The following is a 19435-nucleotide window of genomic DNA, read 5'->3' as shown; positions in this document are numbered from 1 at the left end:
TTCCAGGCAGCGAGTTTCAGATCCCCACAACCCTCTGCGTAAAGAAGCCCCCCCCCCTCCCCCCTCCCCAAATCCCCTCTAAACCTTCCACCAACCACCTTAAAACTATGCCCCCTCGTAATAGTCTATTTCCATTGGTGGAGGGGTCTGTGTCCAGGCCTCTCAATATTTTGTACACCTCAATCAGATCTCCTCTCACCCTCCTCTGTTCCAATGAGAACAAATCCAGCCTATCCAATCTGTCCTCATTACTAAGAATCTCCATTTCAGACAGCATCCTCTGCACCCTCTAGTGCAATCACATCCTTCCTATAATACAGTGACCAGAACTGCATGCTGTACTCCAGCTGTGGCCTAACTAAAGTATTATACAATTTAAGCATAACCTCCCTGCTCTTGCCTTTATTGGCCGAGGCATAGAATACAAGCATTCCGCGTGCCTCCTTAACCACCTTATCCACCTGGCCTGCTACTTTCAGGGATCTGTGGACAAGCACTCCAAAGTCCTTTTGTTCATCTACATTATTAAGTGGTCTACCACTTAATGTGAATACCCTTTCCTTATTAGCCCTCCCAAAGTACATCACCTCACACTTCTCTGAATTAAATTCTATTTGCCACTGCTCTGCCCACCTGACCAGTAGATTGATATCCTCCTGCAGCCCATGACTTTCCTCTTCATTATTAACCACATAGCCAATTTTAGTGTCATCTGCAAACTTCTTAATCATACTCCCTATATTCAAATCTAAATCGTTGATATATACCACAAAAAGCAAGGGTCCCAGTACTGAGCCCTGCGGAACCCCACTGGAAACATCCTTCCAGTCACAAAAACATCCATCAATCATTACCCTTTTCTTCCTACCTCCAAGCCAATTTTGGATCCCATGGGCTTTAACCTTCATGACCAGTCTACCATGTGGGACCTTATCAAAAGCTTTGCTAAAGTCAATATATACTACATCGTATGCACTACCCTCATCGGCCCTCTTGGTTCCCTCCTCAAAAAATTCAATCAGGTTAGTCAGACACTATCTTCCCGTAACAAATCTGTGCTGACTGTCCCTAATTAATCCTTGCTTTTCCAAATGCAGATTTATCCTGTCTTTCAAGATTTTTTTCCTATAAATTTCCCACCACTGAGGTTAGGCTGACAGGCCTGTAATTACTCAGCCTAGCCCTTTCTCCCTTCTTAAATAAGGGCATTACATTAGCAGTCCTCCAATCCTCTGGCACCATGCTCCGATCCAAAGAGGACTGAAAAATGATGGTCAAGGCCTCTGCTATTTCCTCTTTTACTTCGCTCAACAGCCTGGGATTCATTTCATCCGGGCCTGGGGACTTCTGTCCTTTCAAAGCTGCTAAACCCCTTAATACTTTCTCTCTCACTATATTTATTTCATGCAGAATATCTCTCTCTCTCCCTCGATAGCAGTATCTGCATTGCCCCTTTCCTTTGTGAAAACAGATGCAAAGTACTCGTTAAGAACCCTCCCAACATCTTCTGCCTCCGCACAAAGATTATCCTCATGGTCTCTAATAGGCCCTACCCTTTCCTTAGTTACCCTCTTACTCTTAGTATATTTATAGAACATCTTAGGGCTTTCCTTAATTTTACTGGCCAAGAATTTCTCGTGCTCTTTCTTAGCATTCCTAATATCCTTTTTAATTTTGCCTCTTTCTATTCCTCAAGATTCTATAGTATTTAGCCATTGATATGACATAAGGTTACCTTTTTTTTTTAATCCTCCCTGGTAAGTCCCTAGATATCCAAGGGGCTCTAGAATGAGAAGCTGAAATGAAATTGTACCTTGAATGTCAACAACCTCCCCAATATGCCCCCCTCTTGTGATTTTAAAATATGTTTTGGTTTCTATTTGCCTTTCAGCATAGCCACAATTCTGACATTTCCACCCACATTTTTTGGTGAACGCTATTGAAAAATAACTGGAATACTAAGGCAGTTCCACAACACTCGGACACACACCATTGTCTTTTTTTTGTGGGGCAGTGACTCTTTGTACCTTTTCCCTTGGGTTTGTTGCTTGGTTTGCAGTTAATCTGTATGAATTGACAGGCGAGTATTGTTGAACTGCATTACTTTGTCCCCCAGTTTGCAAGATTTGTGCATTACGGAGTGTTCCAAGGAAATGTAGTTCTTTTTACTGAGCATAACGTGGGCAATTTTCAAGACGGTTAATGGGGAGATCATGTTCGAAATAAGTGCCAAGAAAAGGGATACTACATATTTTGCTTTGCGATCCAGGAGTCACAAGCTCATTAGCTTGATCTCCTAATCCAATATAGAACCTGCTGGACATTTCACTTCACTTTAGTAATTAGTCTCTGCATCCAGCCCTGCCGCTTATTTTATAATGAAGATAAAACACTTCTATTTCCATGTTTCATTTTGTTTGGAAATTACACTTAATAATCTGTTTTTATGTTGACTTTGGAAATTCGTTCCTGTATTTGCCAGAATTTAGTGCAGGCTGCAGCTTTTGCTCCACTGAGCCTTGTAATAATGGTTGATACTTTAACTTTTTCCTCCTTATTTATTTTTGCTATATTTGTGTTGACTTATTTTGTAGAGGTGGCAGATTATTGTTGGGTTGTTGGCTCACTTTGGACGAGCAGTGGCTAGTGCATAACATGAGTGACTACGTTGCTGGTGTGTTGTACTTGGTCACAGACGAGTGTCCCTCTGATGTGCTCTATTATCCATGAAATTGACAAACAACATTTTCATGGTATCTTTCAAAAGAAGCGAGTCTCTGTGGTGACAGAATGGTGCTCATCACAGTCATGAGTTGACCAGATCCAGAGTGTTATAAGTAAGTATGTGGGAGTGTGACCTGTATTTGTACCATTCAAAGCTATTTTCATGGCCCTGTATATAATACATTTGATTAGCATATTTCTAATTTGTGACCGGTATTGACTGTGAAACAGGGAATTCTGGCCTGTCTTGTACTGTTAGTCCAAAAGGTTAGTGGTTTAGATTTGAGATGTCCACTTCTGTGAAATGTCCAACTATGATCAGTGCTGTATAATCTGACCCTTGTACAGCATTGTCAATATTTCAAGCAGTGGTCTTTGTCTTGGGGCAGCAAACATTGGGCTTAACTTCAGTTTGGATTGCAAATGTTGTTGGGGAATAAGCCAGCGGTTACAAATTCATTGATTGCACCTACTTCGACTCGCGTTATCCATGGAGGCGACAACATTAAATACTGGAGTGTTTGGAGACGGATGACACACATCACACAAGCAAGATGGGAGACCTATTTGACACAAGTGATTTTTTTTTTTAATGCTTTTGAACTGCATTGGTGCCTGAGGTTTGGGAATTGAATTGTCTTTGATCTTTAACAGATGAAGAAAATCGTTCCAGGCTTTGATAGGAAGAGGAAGCAGTCCACGGCTAGTACTGACGAACCAGAGAACAAACAGGCAAAAACTGAAGATCCGAATGCATCCGATGCAGGTATGCTTGCATCCCACCCCAGCCCATTTCCTATACTCCTTTCTTTCCCTCCTAAAAGTGTTGTCGCCTTCCTGGGATGTGGTGGGCAGGCGATTTGAGTGTGGAGTCCAATCCCCTTTCTCTCTCTCTCTCTCTTTCTCGTTGTCTATACATAAGCACTTCCAGCAAGATTTACAAAATGGTAACCAGGAGCGGGAATCTTGGCTACTCTCCCTCTTTTGTCTTCACTTCCCCTGTACCTACCCCTCTCCCTCCTCCAAAGCCAGACCGGATATTTATAGTGTGCGTTACCACATCTCTTAGGACAGTATTTGTAAACTGGTACAGTTTCTGCCCTGGAACTTTTCTCTCGGGCATGTTGAAGTACAGATGTTGTCTGGCCTGCTTGTATGTGAGCATCTTGGTCTCTAGCATTTTAAACAATAAAATTCTCCTCTGAGTCTCTCTAAGGCCTACAAGAACTATAGTCCAGTAGATGACTTTTGTGTGTGAGCTTTGGCAGGATATTAAATAAATATTCATTCTGGCATTGTGAATGGGGAAAGTTGGCATTAAACCTGGTTTTTGCTTGGCTATCTGATACGTAGTTGCTAGTTGGGAATAAAGATTGGGTTCAAGTCTTTAGGATGAGATGTTAAACCCTTCTGCTCTCAGGTAATCATAAAAGATCCCATGGCACTATTGCAAAAAAAGAGCAGGGGAGTTATCTCTGGTGTCCTGGCCAATATTTATACCTCTGGTCATTATCACATTGCTGTTTGTGATAGCTTGATGTGTGCAAACTGGTGCTGCATTTCCCACATTACAACAGTGACTTTAAAAAAAAAAAGTACTTAATTGGCTGTAAAGCGCTTTGGGACATCCGGTGGCTGTGAAAGGCGCTATATAAATGCCAAACTTTATCCTTTTTCAAGTCAACAGTTGTGTACTGGAAATGACAAAGTATTGTCATCTATTAGGGGAGGAGAATCATAAAAATTTACAGCACAGAAGGCGGCCATTTTGGCCCATCATGTCCACGCTGGCCGACCAAGAGCTATCCAGCCTAATCCCACTTTCCAGCTCTTGGTCCGTAGCCCTGTAGGTTATGGCTCTTTAAGTGCACATCCAAGTACTTTTTAAATGTGGTGAGGGTTTCTGCCTCTACCACCCTTTCAGGCAGCGAGTTCCAGACCCCCACCACCCTCTGGGTGAAGAAATTTCCCCTCGTATCTCCTCTTAACCTGCCCCAATTACTTTAAATCTCTCCCCTGATTGACCCTTCTGCCAAGGGAAACGGGTCCTTCCTATCCACTCTATGCAGGCCCCTCATAATTTTATACACCTCAATCAGGTCTCCCCTCAGCCTCCTCTGTTCCAAAGAAAACAGACTCCGCATCTCCAATCTTTCCTCATAGCCAAAATTCTCCAGTCCCGGCAACATCCCTGTAACTTACCTCTGCACACTCTCCAGTGTAATCACATCTTTCCTGTAATGTGATGACCAGAACTACATACAGTACTCCAGCTGTGCTGTTTTATACAATACAAGCATAACTTCCTTGCTCTTGTATTCCATGTCTCGACCAATAAAGGCAAGTATTCTATGCCTTCTTAACCACCTTATCTACCTGGCCTGCTACCTTCAGGGATCTGTGGACCTGCACTCCAAGGTCCCTTTGTTCCCCTACACTTTTCAGTGTCATACCATTTAATGTGTATTCCCTTGCCTTGTTAGACCTCCCCAAATGCATTATCTCTCACTTATCCGGATTGAATTCCATTTGTCACTGCTCTGCCCACCTGACCAGTACATTGAAAGCTTCCTGCAGTCCGCAGCTTGCTTGCTTAATTATCAATCACGCAACCTATTTTGGTATCATCTGTAAACTTCTTAATCATACCCCCAACATTCAAGTCCCAAGTCATTGATATATACCACAAAAAGCAAGGGACACAGCACTGAGCCCTGTAGAACCCCACTGGATACAGCCTTCCAGTCACACACACACACACCCATCAACCATTACCCTTTGCTTCCTGCCTCTGAGCCAATTTTGGATCCAACTTGCCACATTGCTCTGGATCCCATGGGCCTTTACTTTCGTGATCAGTCTGCCTTGTGGGACCTTATCAAAAGTTTTGCTAAAATCCGTATACACGACATCATACGCACTACCCTCATCGACCCTCAAGGTTACATCCCTTGACAAATCCACGCTGACTGTCCTTGATTAATCCATGTCTTTCCAAATTAAGATTTATCCTGTCCCAGGTTCAACCATGGTCTGTGTCCAGTTAGCTGTTCTGACCAGAGCAGCAGCAAAATAGGGGCACATCAGCTGTATCACTCCAGTCAGAGAAGGAAAAATGGTCAGGTTTCCTCCTGGTTGTTATACAGTGATCTCTGCTGGAAACCCTAAATGCAGGAAAGCGGAGTTGAGGTAGAAGGTCAGCCATGATCTCATTGAATGGCGGAGCAGCTCGAGGGGCCGAATGGCCTATGCCTGCTCCTAGTTCTTGTGTTCTTGAATTCGACTCAGCTGGGTGGTCCTGCACAGTCCCATAGTTTGTCAAGAATGGGTTTCTTTATTGCTGAACTATTTGGAGAGATTTGGAAATGGCTTCTGCTCCACATGCCAAGTGGTATGCAACATTCTAATTTAACTTGTGCTGGAGCCCACATCGGTCATTCTACTCTACTGCTCACTGACTAGCTCAGCCATAAACAGTCTGTTTTTAGCTTCCACCATTTTGAAATTGCTGCCTTTTGTCAATATTTTGGAAACATCTACAATCTTGTTAATAGTTACAATTACCTGTTGGTATGAGAAGCTACCCCATTTTCAATTGTTTGGACCTCCTACTCGTGTGTATCAGTGCTAGTTTAAGTTTAGGTGACTGACCCATGAAATGCATCATCCAGTAGCATTACCTGTTTAGTATACTTCTGTCTGTTCTTAAAATGTTTTTTTTCTTTTCAGCTGAAGATGATGGTGGTGGTGAATCTGGTGATGGAGCTGTAAGTAATATTTATGTGGTACTATCATTGAGTATTTTCTACTAGTAAAAGCAGAGCTTGCTTGCAGTTGTTTGAGTGAGTAATGGATCTTGAAGTTAGTGTTCTGCGAGAATGTAGCTGGTCTGTATTGTTTGGTTCTAGGGTTTTTGCGATGGATGAGATCGGCCTCCACAGCTGCTGTTCCATTTTGTATAGGATTGATTCTGCCATCCTGTAGTGGGGAGGAAGAAGTGAAAAGCCTGTTAAGTGACCAATGTATTCAACATGTGATCTAATATGTCAAATAATAGGTAGCTATCTGTAAAGAATGGCTTAGTGATTTTACCGCTAGGTGGAAGGTTAAAGGCTTGACAATGAGCATTTTTTTTATATTGTGACCGTCTGTCCCAGATGTGGGCATTTGACTCCATCAATGGCGTTCTCCAATGTTATATACCTTGTTCCCTTATCAATCAAGACTTGGCTTTTTGTGGCTCTCTGGATTTACCTTTTCTGTGGACCCTGCAGGAAACCACTGCCAATGTCAAATGTAAAAATAAGTGTGATGCAGCGAGGTAGTCTTAGTGACATTCCCAATATCTGGACAACACTTTAGCAAGTCTTTAAACACTTGAGATGTTAATTAATATTATGTATGCATTACTAGTCAATTTTTTTTCTCTCCTTTGCAGAGCTGAGTTTGATTTTCTACAGTTAGATGTTTACAAAATAAATTAATATCTCAAATGTACTTGCTTTGATAGTTGCAAAGAACATTTGTTACTGAAACAATTCACTTGAGCAAAGCATCAGTTGCTGGTCAGTGGGATTAGATGCTATTTGTTTAATGATCTGCCCTCTAATGGACTATTACTGGTAGGGAGTGTCTGTATTGAGATGCATCAGGCATCTCAACTATATAGCATAGGCTAGGTGGAACAGTTAGTCTTTACCTGACTCTTATTTCATAAGTTTCTATGTTGTTCCCAATAATGCAGTGCTCCTTCGAGCATGATTACTCTGTTACTCTGATAGGGGAGGAGAGAGGGGGGGGTCCAGTTTGAAGAAAAATGCTCATTTATTTTTATTTTTTTACAGACTGGAGAGGGCAAAGAGCCTGGGGACAAGAAACCGAAGCGCTGTAAGATCAGGTTTTATTTAGTCAAATTCCCTCCTACCACCCCCCACACAACAGCACATCTTGAGTTTCTCTTCTAATAGGCCTTTTCTGTCGATCTTTTCTCTTTCAATCCTCCCCAGGGCAGAGTGGCATGTGAGTGTCTTGGGTTGGTTGTTTTTTGTTGGCTGGCTTTCTCACAGCCAACTTTCCTCCACTTGAATTTGTCAAACAAGTTAAGATTCAGAACTTGTGACATTAACCAGCCCATGTTGTGATTTTAAAAAATTTTTATTCTGGTAAATGTTGGTCAGCACCTAACTGACAATTTTGCAACATTATTTTTATCCTTTGCTTTGGAACGAACAATGAAGTTTTGCACAACTTGCTCTTGTTCAAGTTATGTTCTGAATCCACACAATCATTTTATTGAAGAACTGCTTTTTTAATATTGCTGTATAAATGTGTTACAAATAGAATGCCACTATTTAAAATGTTAGTTATTGAAATGGTTTTAATAAGAGCATGTGTGAGTAATGGTGTGGCAGAGTGTTACAAGCTGTAATGCATTAGAACAGTTTGATCTTTCAAATCGCACAAACCAGAGCTCAAGCAGCAACAAATTGCTTTTATAAAGTCCGTTTAAGGTAGAAAAATGCCCCAGGCTGTTTCAGAGGCAGAACAAAAAAGTAAATGTCGCACCAACAAAGGAGTGAAGAAGCGACCCACATTCTAGTCAGAGGCGGAGGATTTCATAGAATAATAGAAATTTACAGCACGGAAGGGGCCCATTTCGGCCCATCGTGTCCGCGCCGGTCGACAAAGAGATATCCAGCCTAATCCCACTTTCTAGCTCTTGGTCAGTAGCCCTGTAGGTTACGGTACGTCAAGTGCACATCCAAGTACTTTTTAACTGTGGTGAGGGTATCTGCCCTTTCAGGCAGTGAGTTCCAGACCCCCAACAACCTCTGGGTGAGAACATTTCTTCTCAACTCCCCTCTAAACCTCCTACTTTAAATCTATGCCCCCTGGTTGTTGACCCCTCTGCTAAGAGAAATAGATCCTTTCTATCCACTCTATTTAGGCCCCTCAATTTTATACACTTTTAGGAAAGGAATTTTAAAGGATGGGGCCGAAAATGATAATGTATGGCTGCCAATGGTAGGACAAAGTGGGGGAGGAGGCCAGTTGCACAAGCAGTTTATTAACTTAAGCTCAACCCCAAGATTAAGCAAACTGCGTACTTTTGTTTTATAACCTTGAGAGTGGACCTCCTTATAGTAGTAGGGGTGGAAACATTGATCTGGATTTCTGATTTTGGTCACTGTCCACTGACTGTTGGAATGGATAAGGGTTTCGTATTCGTTCAGAGGTTGAATAGTTTATTTAAGTTTGAGAGAAATTGTCATTTGGAGATCCTTGAAGGATGCTATACCTCAACTGGAGTTGGTGCCTTCAGAAGCAGAAAGCATTGACTGGGGAGGCAGGGGACGATGTAATTTAAATAGGCTGCTACTTTTGATAATTGGGTAATAGATGTTAATAGTGTGGGATCTGAAGATATTTTGGCCTCCTGAACCGTACCATATATTGATTGTGTGTGCGCTGAAATATTGTGGTTTGTTTGAATTAGTTCCTACGATGCAAGAGAAGAAGAAGGCGAACAAACCAAAGAAAAACCGGGACCGTCTTGCAGAAAGGTCTGTAGTAATGGCAGTGTGAGTGGATTCTTCTACTGTTGCATGGCTCAACCCGTGCAGTCTCTTTTTATATACCGTGTTCTTTGTGTTGTAGGATAATGTATGCCTGCTCTGTTTGTAAGTTCCGAACCTTCGAAGATGAGGATATTTTTTCCCACGTCGACAGTCGGTTCCACACTGAAACTTTCAAGTTCATTGCATCCAAACTTGACCAGCAGACTGCTGACTTTTTGCATGTAAGTATCTCTGTGATTCTTTTGCTTTTGGCTTGCTTAAATATAGCTACTTTTACCAATGTTCTTTCCAAATCCCCCTTTTTAATTATACTGGATAGTCAAAATATCACTGCTAATTGAGTATTAAGAGACAGTATGTATGTCTAAAATAACCATACAATTGCTATTTTCTTTAAACCAAGGCTGTTAATGAAATAGAAAACACTGTCCCGTGTGAAATGCGCTTAATGTTTGAATTTCTTTCAGGAATATATCTTAAACAAGATCCAGAAAACTCAGAAGCGCCGGGAGCAAATTGGTGATAAAACTATTCTGAAAAAGCAGCTGATGCAGCAGCAAGACTTGCTGCAAGGTATGTTGGACTTGTTATAAATCATCCACTCTGTAAACTTTGCAGACTTGTTCCTACAAATGGGGAAGCGTGCTCAATGTTAGCTGTGTTTTGGCGCTTCCAGGTTGATTCAAAGTGCCTAGCTTCATGTGCTATTTTCATATGACAAGGCAGTGTTACTGAGATTTGCTGCTTGACCTCAGGGTGTCCTTTCACACACTGGCTGTAAAATGCTGACTCTTGCTGCTATTTGCTGCTGAGCGAAGGGAATACTATTAATCCCAGTGCCTATCCAAAGAATTCTGAGGTGTGTGGGCGGGGGCTGGGGAAACACTGCTCCAATATCTTTAACTGAGTTGTGCATCCTGCTAATTTTTCTTACCTCCCCCATCCCCGGGCTTCCGAAGAAGAGGTGCTTGTTCTTTGCTTAGCTACGGTCTATTGGGACATAGTCAAAATTCGCTGCCCAGTGAGGAATAGTGGGTGCAGATCCACATCTCATCAAAACTACAGCTTGGGATTGTAACCTAGGTAAAATGTTAGAATTAGTGGTGGAAAAACATTGGGCGGTAGATCTGAAATGCAGTTATGTGTAACGTGTATGTTAATGGCACAGATAATTGCATAGAAATTATGGGTGGATTACAAACCGCAAATCCATAGTCTTTCCAAAACTCTTGGCTGGAACTTTCTCCGCATTGGAGCAAGGTATGAACTAGAATGAATCATGATGAGGACGGAGTTCCAGTTTACTCTGCTTGTATATCAGGATGACATAAATGGGTCTTGACGGGGTTCTCAGATCAGGCTGAAAGTACAATTTAAAATTGCAGATGGATAATTATTTTTCAAACCTTGTAAGGTGGATGGATACATGCAGCAGTAAGGTGTAACTATTGTACATACATTCCTTATATTCTCATTCTGCAGTTTGGAGTTCATGTGGGGGGAGAATAGAGTAACTTCTAAGATGGTCAAGATTGGATATCCAACCAATGCAATGTATACCATATTGTATAATGCTTATTATTGGCCACCACCAAATGCACAGGAGTCTGGTTCAACTGACTCGGCCAGAGGCCTGAATGATCTCCAATGACCGCTCACCTCTCCGTCTAATGTTGCTGGTGTCTCCACGATGCTGAAGTCTGGTGTTTTAACCCGCGTTGCGTAACATTTTAGCAAATAACCATTAGGAAGTACTCAAAGTAAAGCGCACACAACAATCAAACACTCACGCATTCTGCTTTTCGCTTCACCATTTTACCAACAAACACCACAAAAACATTAAAGTTCATGGATACCTGTGTAAATTCCTGGATTCTTTTACCTCAATCTGGTTCAGTAAAATTACTGAGTCGAATACCTCTTGTGCTTTCTTTATTACCGGCCAGTAAGACCTATCAGACAGAAGATATACTCTCTGGATAGAGCGTACACACTCCCTACGGATAGGTGAAGTTACATCGTAAAGCGTCAACAGTTATACAGTTTTGAAATCAGATAACAAAATACAAATGGATTGACATTCTAACTCAGCCACTCATTAGTCAATCTATATGAGATGTTCTTCTTGAAAGCTCAAGCATTGCCTCTAAATGTTTCAATCTAATGGTGTGACTATTAACTGAGACCTTGCAATTCTGCAGATTTATTTCATGTTACAATTAGATGTCATTGGCAGGAGTAGTGACTTGAAACCTTGAGACAGACTGTTAGCTATGCTGATGTTGCACTATTTGCAATCTGACATTCTCCCAGCTATTCTTCCATGGCTTACACATTTTCATATATCCCGTTTACTTTACTGTCCTTAATTCCATATATTCCGTTCAGATATCCACATCTGTGCAGATGAGTATTGAGATCACATGCCCAACACCGGTTTCTATTACTTATTTTTTTAAATTTGCTAATCGAATGCAATGTAGATTCCCAATTAGCCGTATGCAGCTAGTGGCTAATGTGTTCCCTCTAGGCTGTGCAGCTGTCCGCTGGTCCCACACAGCCTAGAACCAGATTTTACAGTGTTAAATTGTGCAAAACTGAATGGAGCCACATAGCCCCTTACATGGGTCACGCACCCATCATTACGACACGGGTACAGGCCTGTTGTTTGTTGCTGAGCAGTGTTGGTCAACGTGGAGTCACTTTTTAAACAACCACTTCATCTGCTCCCCTTCAATGTTGCTTTCATGACTGTTTTGCATTCATTATACAGTCAGTAATCTGAGTGCAATGCTGCTGTGCATTAACCCATATGTTTGCCAGTGAGCTGGTTGTTCACCAGTTAATGTCAAACTAGAAAACATCAAAAGCTGGCAATTGGATAGAAAAAAGTGTGGATACCAATACAGAATTGTTGGCTGTCTTTTTTGCTGCAGCTAATTGTTTGTAATTGTGTTGTAGATGTTGGTCTGGAGCATTTCATGAAGAAGGTGGAGGCAGCGCACTGTGTGGCTTGTGATCTGTTTATACCTCTGCAGAATGCGCTCCTTATGCGACATCTGAAGACACCTGATCATGGCAGGAACCGCAAAGTAAGTGCTGTGTAGTCTGAGAAGCAGAGTAAACTTGCAAATCTTTAGTATAAACAGTGCTTTATCTAGGTGACTAATGTACTATTTTGAGCTGCTAACAATGCACCTATCCAATGCTTCCTCTCTCTTTCCCTCACGGCTTTCCCACTTCGTAAAGTCAGCATGTAACTGGTCTGTGTGGACCACAGGTCCCAGGTTCAATTCCTGGTCTGTTGAGTTGGCCAGTTCCAGTTTGAGTTGCAGCAAGGGCACTGATATCTGTCAGTCCAAGGTCCACTTTGCTGATTGCGTTCATTTACTGCCTTCTGTAAATTCTGTGTAGCTCTGTGAAAAAGGTTTTGAGCTTGGTTATGACACTGACTGTCAAATAACCCCGACAACTGTTTAGTACTGGTGAGCATGCGATGGTTGTGGAACTGTAACCCAGCATAAAAGTTGATGCTTTCAAGGATCAGTTGGGCTGAATGGCCTGTTTCTGTGCTGTACATTCTATGTAGAGGAGATTACCCCATGGCGTACAAATGTGGCACCTCCTAATTCCACCTGCTTGGAATTTTGGAGCTCGGTGATTGGAAACACAGAAATGGAAAGCAAGATGGCATCAAGTTTAGTTGTGACGTGCTCTTTGGTGGGGGGGGGGGGGAGGGGAATAACAGGCTGATCTGTACTAAAGACTGGCTGCTTAGACACGTTACAAAAGAGTTCTAGTCCGTGTCCTTTCAGGAGAGTGCTGTAAATCATAGCTTAGCAACACAGTCACTCCAGAGTTGTTTTGAATTAGATCTTTAGTTTTGGGGGTTTGTCTTCAATTCTGCTTAATGTTACATATCCATGGGATTTGTCCAGCTCAGAATATAATCACACCACTGCTACTGTAGCGTTGCTGTGCATGGGAAGTCCATAAATGAGAAAAAAGTTGTCGTTTGATGTATCCTCCTGTTACTGTTTTATGTTGTGCCCAAGTACTGTACATGAAACGACTGCTTTGCTGCACGTACAATTTTGCATGTACGCTGCAGCATCAAGCAGCCCCGTTCCCTTATCCAGCATTGTAGACTCATGTTTTCATGGCTTTAGAACTCCACTGTCCAGAGAAAATTGCCCCAGTTTTGTGTGTAAACACTTGGGGAGCTAATCCCTAGAGTTTGGTCTCTAAGTGCCTGAAAGTGGGCCCCAGCACACCTACAGAACTGGACTGAGTACCTTGAGGTCTGGTCATGGATGCTATATGGTACTGGGATAGGATAGAAAAAGGAACAGTCGCCTGCCTCTGAGACTCTAATTCAAAAACAGCCTATCCTAAAATCTGTGAATTAAATAGTTCTGGGTGTAGTCTTTATTCTAACTTGACTAACTTCTTCGGGTATAGTGATGCAGGAATTAAGCACTTTGTATCTAATCAGCTTGGCTATCAGCCAGGAGCAATGGGATCGTGGCCCAGGAGAGGTGCAGCATGTAACAATAGAGGGGTCAGGCCCAGGAATGGCACAGCAGAGTCTTGGTTAACCCTTGCCACTGGGCCAAGGCCTTGCTCTGTCAAGCCCGTGAGGTGACTGGTGTGCAATGGCCACTCCACATTAAAAGAATTCACGCACAGGCATCTTCCACCCTTCAACATGTAGCTCGGGACCTGGAATGTCAGGTCCCTCATTGAAACACCTGTGAACTCATCTTTCTTTGGTGTGGAAGTGGGTCATCCTCGACGCGGGTGACTGCCCAATACTACTTAACTATCTTTTGAATCTTATCTAGATTGCATCTACTATCTAAAAATTACTTTAAAAAGTGAGCTTTTACCATTGTCCTTTACCATCTCTCTTCCTTACCAGACAATGCTAGAGAAAGCCAAGAAGGGCAGCCTTGTTGTCGCCAGGAGTGTCCTGAATAACCGCAACATTGCAGCAATGTTAGAAAAGTACAAAAAGGTAAGTACACAGTGTTCAAGTATAATTAGTTTTATTATTGATAAAATGAATATTGTTTGGCAGCGAACCACGGGGAGAAACTAATGGGTATTGCAAAATTGGTTGGCTATTCTGGGTTTGAAAGGATATGGCAGTTTGTATCCCATGATGCATAGTGGAAGGCCCTGCTGCCTTACAGGGGAGTGCACACAGTACAAAACCACATGATCTGATGTACATTCGTGGGGATTTGGGCACTGTTCCAATAGTATCTTTACCAATATTTATCAGTGGTCAGTTTAGTCACCTGCTAGGCAGAAATTAAGTGTCTCTAAAGGTAAAAATACAACCAACTGGTGCCAAGAGTCATTCCTACTGATGGCCATTTGCATTTTGAAGAGTTTCAATGGCAGCCAGTAAAATCTGGATGGCTTACTAATAGATTTTTTTTTAAAGAGTAGGTGTATCTAAATTTGATTTTTTGTAACATTTTACAGTGCTCCATCTTGGTTCCATTATATTTTGAGATTTTTTTCATCTCGATGCTTTGAAAGTCTTGGAAGTTCTGGTCTCTGGCAGGAGTAGGAATGCTATGAAGCCTTTGAGTGAATGAATTCTATTCCTCATTCATGATGGGGTCATAACGGTGATTTGAGAGAATAATTTTTGGTATCTCAAAGGCAAATACAGTATTTCTTTTTGGGGGGGGGGGGGAAATATGTTCGATTTCAAATGATATGTGGAAGGAGGTGCACAATGTTTTGGAATTTAAATTTGGAGATTTGATATGAGAAAGCAGTGAAGCACTTGAATATCTGACCACTTCATCTGTTGGCATTAACACTGGAGTCTCTTCTTTCAGGAATTCTATTAAAGCTGGCTAATTGTATACCTTCCTTTTTGCAGGGCGAGAACCCATTCACTGATGACCCAGACCGAGATGAGGATGATGCTGGTGATGAGACTGCAGAGGGTGATGGCTTGAAGGATAGCACCATGGATGTTGAGAACAAAGGGGAGGCTGAAGATGCTGAGAACAGTGTTGACGCCGATAGAATAAAGGAAAAAATGGCAGATCCCTCCGAAGAAAATGCCGGGGAGGCAGCAGCAGAAGAGGGGGCTGGGGGGGAGGCCGCCGCAGCAGAAGAGGGGGCTGGGGGGGAAGCAGCAGCAGAAGAGGGGGCTAAAGGGGGGGAGGCAGCAGCAGCAGCAGAAGAGGGGGAGGAGGAGGAGGCGGCAATGGAAGGGGCTGGAGAGGAGTTAGTGGCAGCAGCAGAGGGAGCAGCTGGGGAGGCCGATGCTCCTGCTGCTGCTGCAGAAGACAAGGAGGTAGAATTGACAGCTGAAGAGGAAGATGAGATGTTGAAGGGAGAAGAACATTTGGAGTAAATTTTAGTACACCTTTTCTGCAGACTTGCAGATATCTAATTCTATCCCATACCAGCTATTGAGGTTTATACTAGTTTAAGAATTTCATTGTTTTTAACTTGCCAGTACATTTGTGTTCACTTGCTGTATTGCAGTTTCACTTGATATGGCTGATAACCAAGTCCAGTTTTCTCTTACATCTGTTGTGAATTTTTTTTAATAAACTTGGTTTCTGTAATGTGATTAATGTGGTGTTCAATTGACCCTATTAACTTTTCTTTAAGGACTGGCATGGTTTGTTTGCAGTAATCAAAGCTTAAGTGATCTTTAACGCGTAAGATCTGGCTGTCTTGATTTTAAAGCAATGCAACCCAGAATTGTTCCCACGTGGTCCCGATAGAACAGTTGCAAAGCTAAGATACTGGTTTAAAATTTCTCATTTGGTTTGGGTACAGATGAGGTGTAAATATGCAGCAAGATTTGGGTAACTGGAATATTTTGTTGTATTAATTAGCTCTCTCGCATGAAGATGATGGTGAATGGCACTTTTGAGCATGTTGCTTTGTTTTAAATCTGATTCTGTAACTGCAAATACAAGACTAGCACTGCCTGGGGTAAAGCGGCTATTGTGAAAATCGTCCAGAATGCTTCGGAGCACTAATACTGCATTCCTGCAGGATGTCGACAGCCTCCTAAAGGATTCAAATTACCGTTAATGTGTAAATGGTGAACTCCTTTCCTGGTGAGTCTGAGCAGCCTGACTTGACTTCATTGCATTTGCACCTCTGTTTTCAAACCAAATCAACTGGCATGTGAATGGAAAGTCCAGATGATTTCAGTATTGAGTAGCCTTGAGTCAAAAACAGCTATGGCTTGGCTCGATGGGATGCAGTGCAGTTTAGCATTGTATAAACAGCTATGGCTTGGCTCAGTGGGATGCAGTGCAGTTTAGCATTGTATAAACAGCAGGAAGTGGTTGCATTTTTCTTTCCCCTATCCTGGGTTTATTCTACCCCTGCTTTTCTATGTGACAGTATCTTTATTTAGGCTTATTTCAATGCAATGTACTTGGACTTGACTTCATTGTTTTCAATTTTATACACAACTGTAAATCAGTTTGTAGCCCGTGTTAATTAAAACTTCCAATGCAATCCTCAGTGTCTTGGTTCTTAAAGCTCTACAATAAGTGTCCTAATTGGTCTATTGCATGTTGAAGATAACCTGTGTGGGTGAACTGAGATTAGACTGCTGTTGGTCAGTGGGGAGGTGCTACTTGTGGCAACTAAGCCGAAAACAAAATCTAACCTGGACACTAAAAAGGGGCTATGCAAATACAAGTTATGCCTTAAGAAAATGGATGTTGACCCAGTAGAGATTCATGACCAAAATCTTGGGCAACGGTGGCTTTTTGAGGAAAGGCAGAGGGGTTTAGGAAGGGAGTGTATAAGATTTAAGAACTTAAATAATAGCAGGCATAGGCCATATAGCTCTGCCATTCAGTAAAATTATGGCTGATTGTCGACCTCACTCCACTTTTCTGCTTAATCGCCATATCTATCTCCAATTGAATAGACTCAATGACTGAGCAGCCATAACCCTCTGGGGCAGAGAATTCCAAATATTCAGAACTCTGAGTGAAGAAATTCCTCCTCATCGATCCTGAGACTGTGCCCCCTGGTTCTAGACTCTCCAGTCAGGGGGAACAACCTCTCTGCCTCTACCATGTCAATCCCCCTCAGAATCTTGTATGTTTCAATGAGATCACCTCATTCTTCTAAACTTGAGCAGTGGCCCATTCTATACAATTTCTCATCATAGGACAGCCCTCTCATCCCAGGAATCAATCTAGTGAACTTCTGATGCACTAGGTGGCCAAAACTGTGCACAGTACTTCAGGTGTGGTCTCACCAAGGCCCTGTACAATTCCTTACTCTTGTACTCCAACCCCATTGCAATCAAGGCCAACATGCCATTTGCCTTCCTTATTGCTTGCTGTCCCTGCATGCTAGATTTGTGTTTCTTGCACAGGACACTCCAATCTCTGAACACAACATTTAAAAGTTTATCATTTATATAAAAAAAAAAGCCTTTTCTATTATTCTTCCTACCAAAGTGAATAACCTCACATTTCCCTATATTATACTCCATCTGACACCAACTACCCACTCACTTTGGAGCCTCCAATCAACAAGAGCAGGTAGTGACGATGAGATCCAACACTGCCTCCAGGGCAGCCTTTGGCTGCCTGAAGAAAAGTGTTTGAAGACCAGGCCCTCAAAACTGTCACCAAGCTCATGGTCTACAGGGCTGTAGTAATAACCAACTACCTGTTATGGCTCAGATGTGGACCATGTATACAGTAGACACAAGTAGCTGAAGAAATACCACCAGCGATGTCTGTGCAAGATCCTACAAATCCCCTGGGAGGACAAACGCACAAACATTTGCATCCTCGTCCAGGCCAACATCCCCAGCATTGAAGCACTGACCACACTTGGTCAGCTCCACTGGACAGGCCACATAGTTCGCATGCCAGACACGAGACTCCCAAAGCAAGCGCTCTACTTGGAAATCGTCCATGGCAAATGAGCCAAAGGTGGGCAGAGGAAATGTTACAAGGACACCCTCAAAGCCTCACTGATAAAGTGTGATATCCCCATTGACACCTGGGAGTCCCTGGCCCAAGACCACCCTAAGTGGAGGAAGTGCATCCGCATGGGTGCTGAGCTCCTTGAGTATCATCGCCAAGCGCAGGCAGCAGAAGGTGAGTGCGGAAAACCAGTCCCACCCACCCCTTCCCTCAACGACTAATCTATACTGTGGTTTCGTATTAGACTGTACAACCACCTAAGAACTTATGCTCAGAGTGGAAGCAAGTCTTCCTCGATTCCGAGGGCCTGCCTATGATGACTCAGTCTACCTATATCCCTTTGCAAACTCTGTTCTCAAAGCTTACTGTCCCACCTAGCTTTGTATTATCAGCAAACTTGGATACATTACACTCTCTCCCTTCATCTAGGTCATTAATATAGATTGTAAATAGCTGAGGGCTTTGAACTGATCCTTGTGGCATCAGTTACAGTCTGCCAACCTGAAAAAGACCTGTTTATCTCTCTTCTGTCTGTTAACCAATCCTCTATGCTACTATATTAATCCAACCCTATGAGCCCTTGTATGTGGCGCCTTTTAGAAACACACTACATCCATTGGTTCCCCTTTACCCTGCTAGTTACATCCTCAAAAAACTCAATACATTTGTCAAACACTATATTTCCTTTTCATACATGTTGACTCTGCCTAATGATTTAAGTGCCCTGATACTACTTTCTTAATGGATTACAGCATTTTCCTGATGACATATCTAACTAGCTGTAGTTTCCTGTTTTCTCTCTCCCTACTTGTTACATTTGCTACCTTCCAATTGACTGGGACGGTTAGAGAATCTAGGGAATTTTGGAATATCACAACCAATGCATCCATCTCTTTTAGAATGTGGATGTAAGCCATCAGGTCCAGGGGATTTGTTGGCTTTAAGTTCTATTAGTTTCTCTACTAAGTTCCTCACTTGCATTAGACCCTTGGTTCCCCATCATTTTTGGTATTTAAACACTCGCCTGAGAATTTTGGGTAGTGGAGACAAGGGTAATGGGAGTTCTGATCTGGGATTAGAGAAGTGGAAGCCTTTTATTAGAGACACTGCAACTACAAAGTGATAGGATGGTGTAGCTGCAGTTAGGGTGGCAGTTTGACATTGCATCATAGCCCAACT

General features: G+C 42.4%; 1 protein-coding gene across 1 annotated transcript in view; it reads left to right on the top strand.

Annotated features, from left to right (window-relative positions):
• Positions 1-16817, top strand: part of LOC139237761 (A-kinase anchor protein 8-like) — a 31525-nt gene extending 14708 nt beyond the window's left edge. Inside the window, exons 5-13 of the mRNA XM_070866947.1 lie at positions 3379-3490; positions 6454-6491; positions 7569-7611; positions 9221-9287; positions 9382-9523; positions 9770-9875; positions 12264-12394; positions 14224-14319; positions 15205-16817. Of these exons, the coding sequence (XP_070723048.1) occupies positions 3379-3490; positions 6454-6491; positions 7569-7611; positions 9221-9287; positions 9382-9523; positions 9770-9875; positions 12264-12394; positions 14224-14319; positions 15205-15687 (1218 nt within the window). The 3' untranslated portion in view covers positions 15688-16817. The remainder of the gene's footprint in view (positions 1-3378; positions 3491-6453; positions 6492-7568; positions 7612-9220; positions 9288-9381; positions 9524-9769; positions 9876-12263; positions 12395-14223; positions 14320-15204) is intronic.
• The last annotated feature ends 2618 nt before the right edge of the window (positions 16818-19435 follow it).

The sequence above is a fragment of the Pristiophorus japonicus genome, chromosome 24, assembly GCF_044704955.1.
Source record: "Pristiophorus japonicus isolate sPriJap1 chromosome 24, sPriJap1.hap1, whole genome shotgun sequence".
NCBI classification, from domain to species: Eukaryota; Metazoa; Chordata; class Chondrichthyes; family Pristiophoridae; genus Pristiophorus; species Pristiophorus japonicus.
The sequence above is the reverse complement of the archived record's forward strand: the minus strand, read 5'-3'. Positions and strand labels throughout refer to the sequence as shown.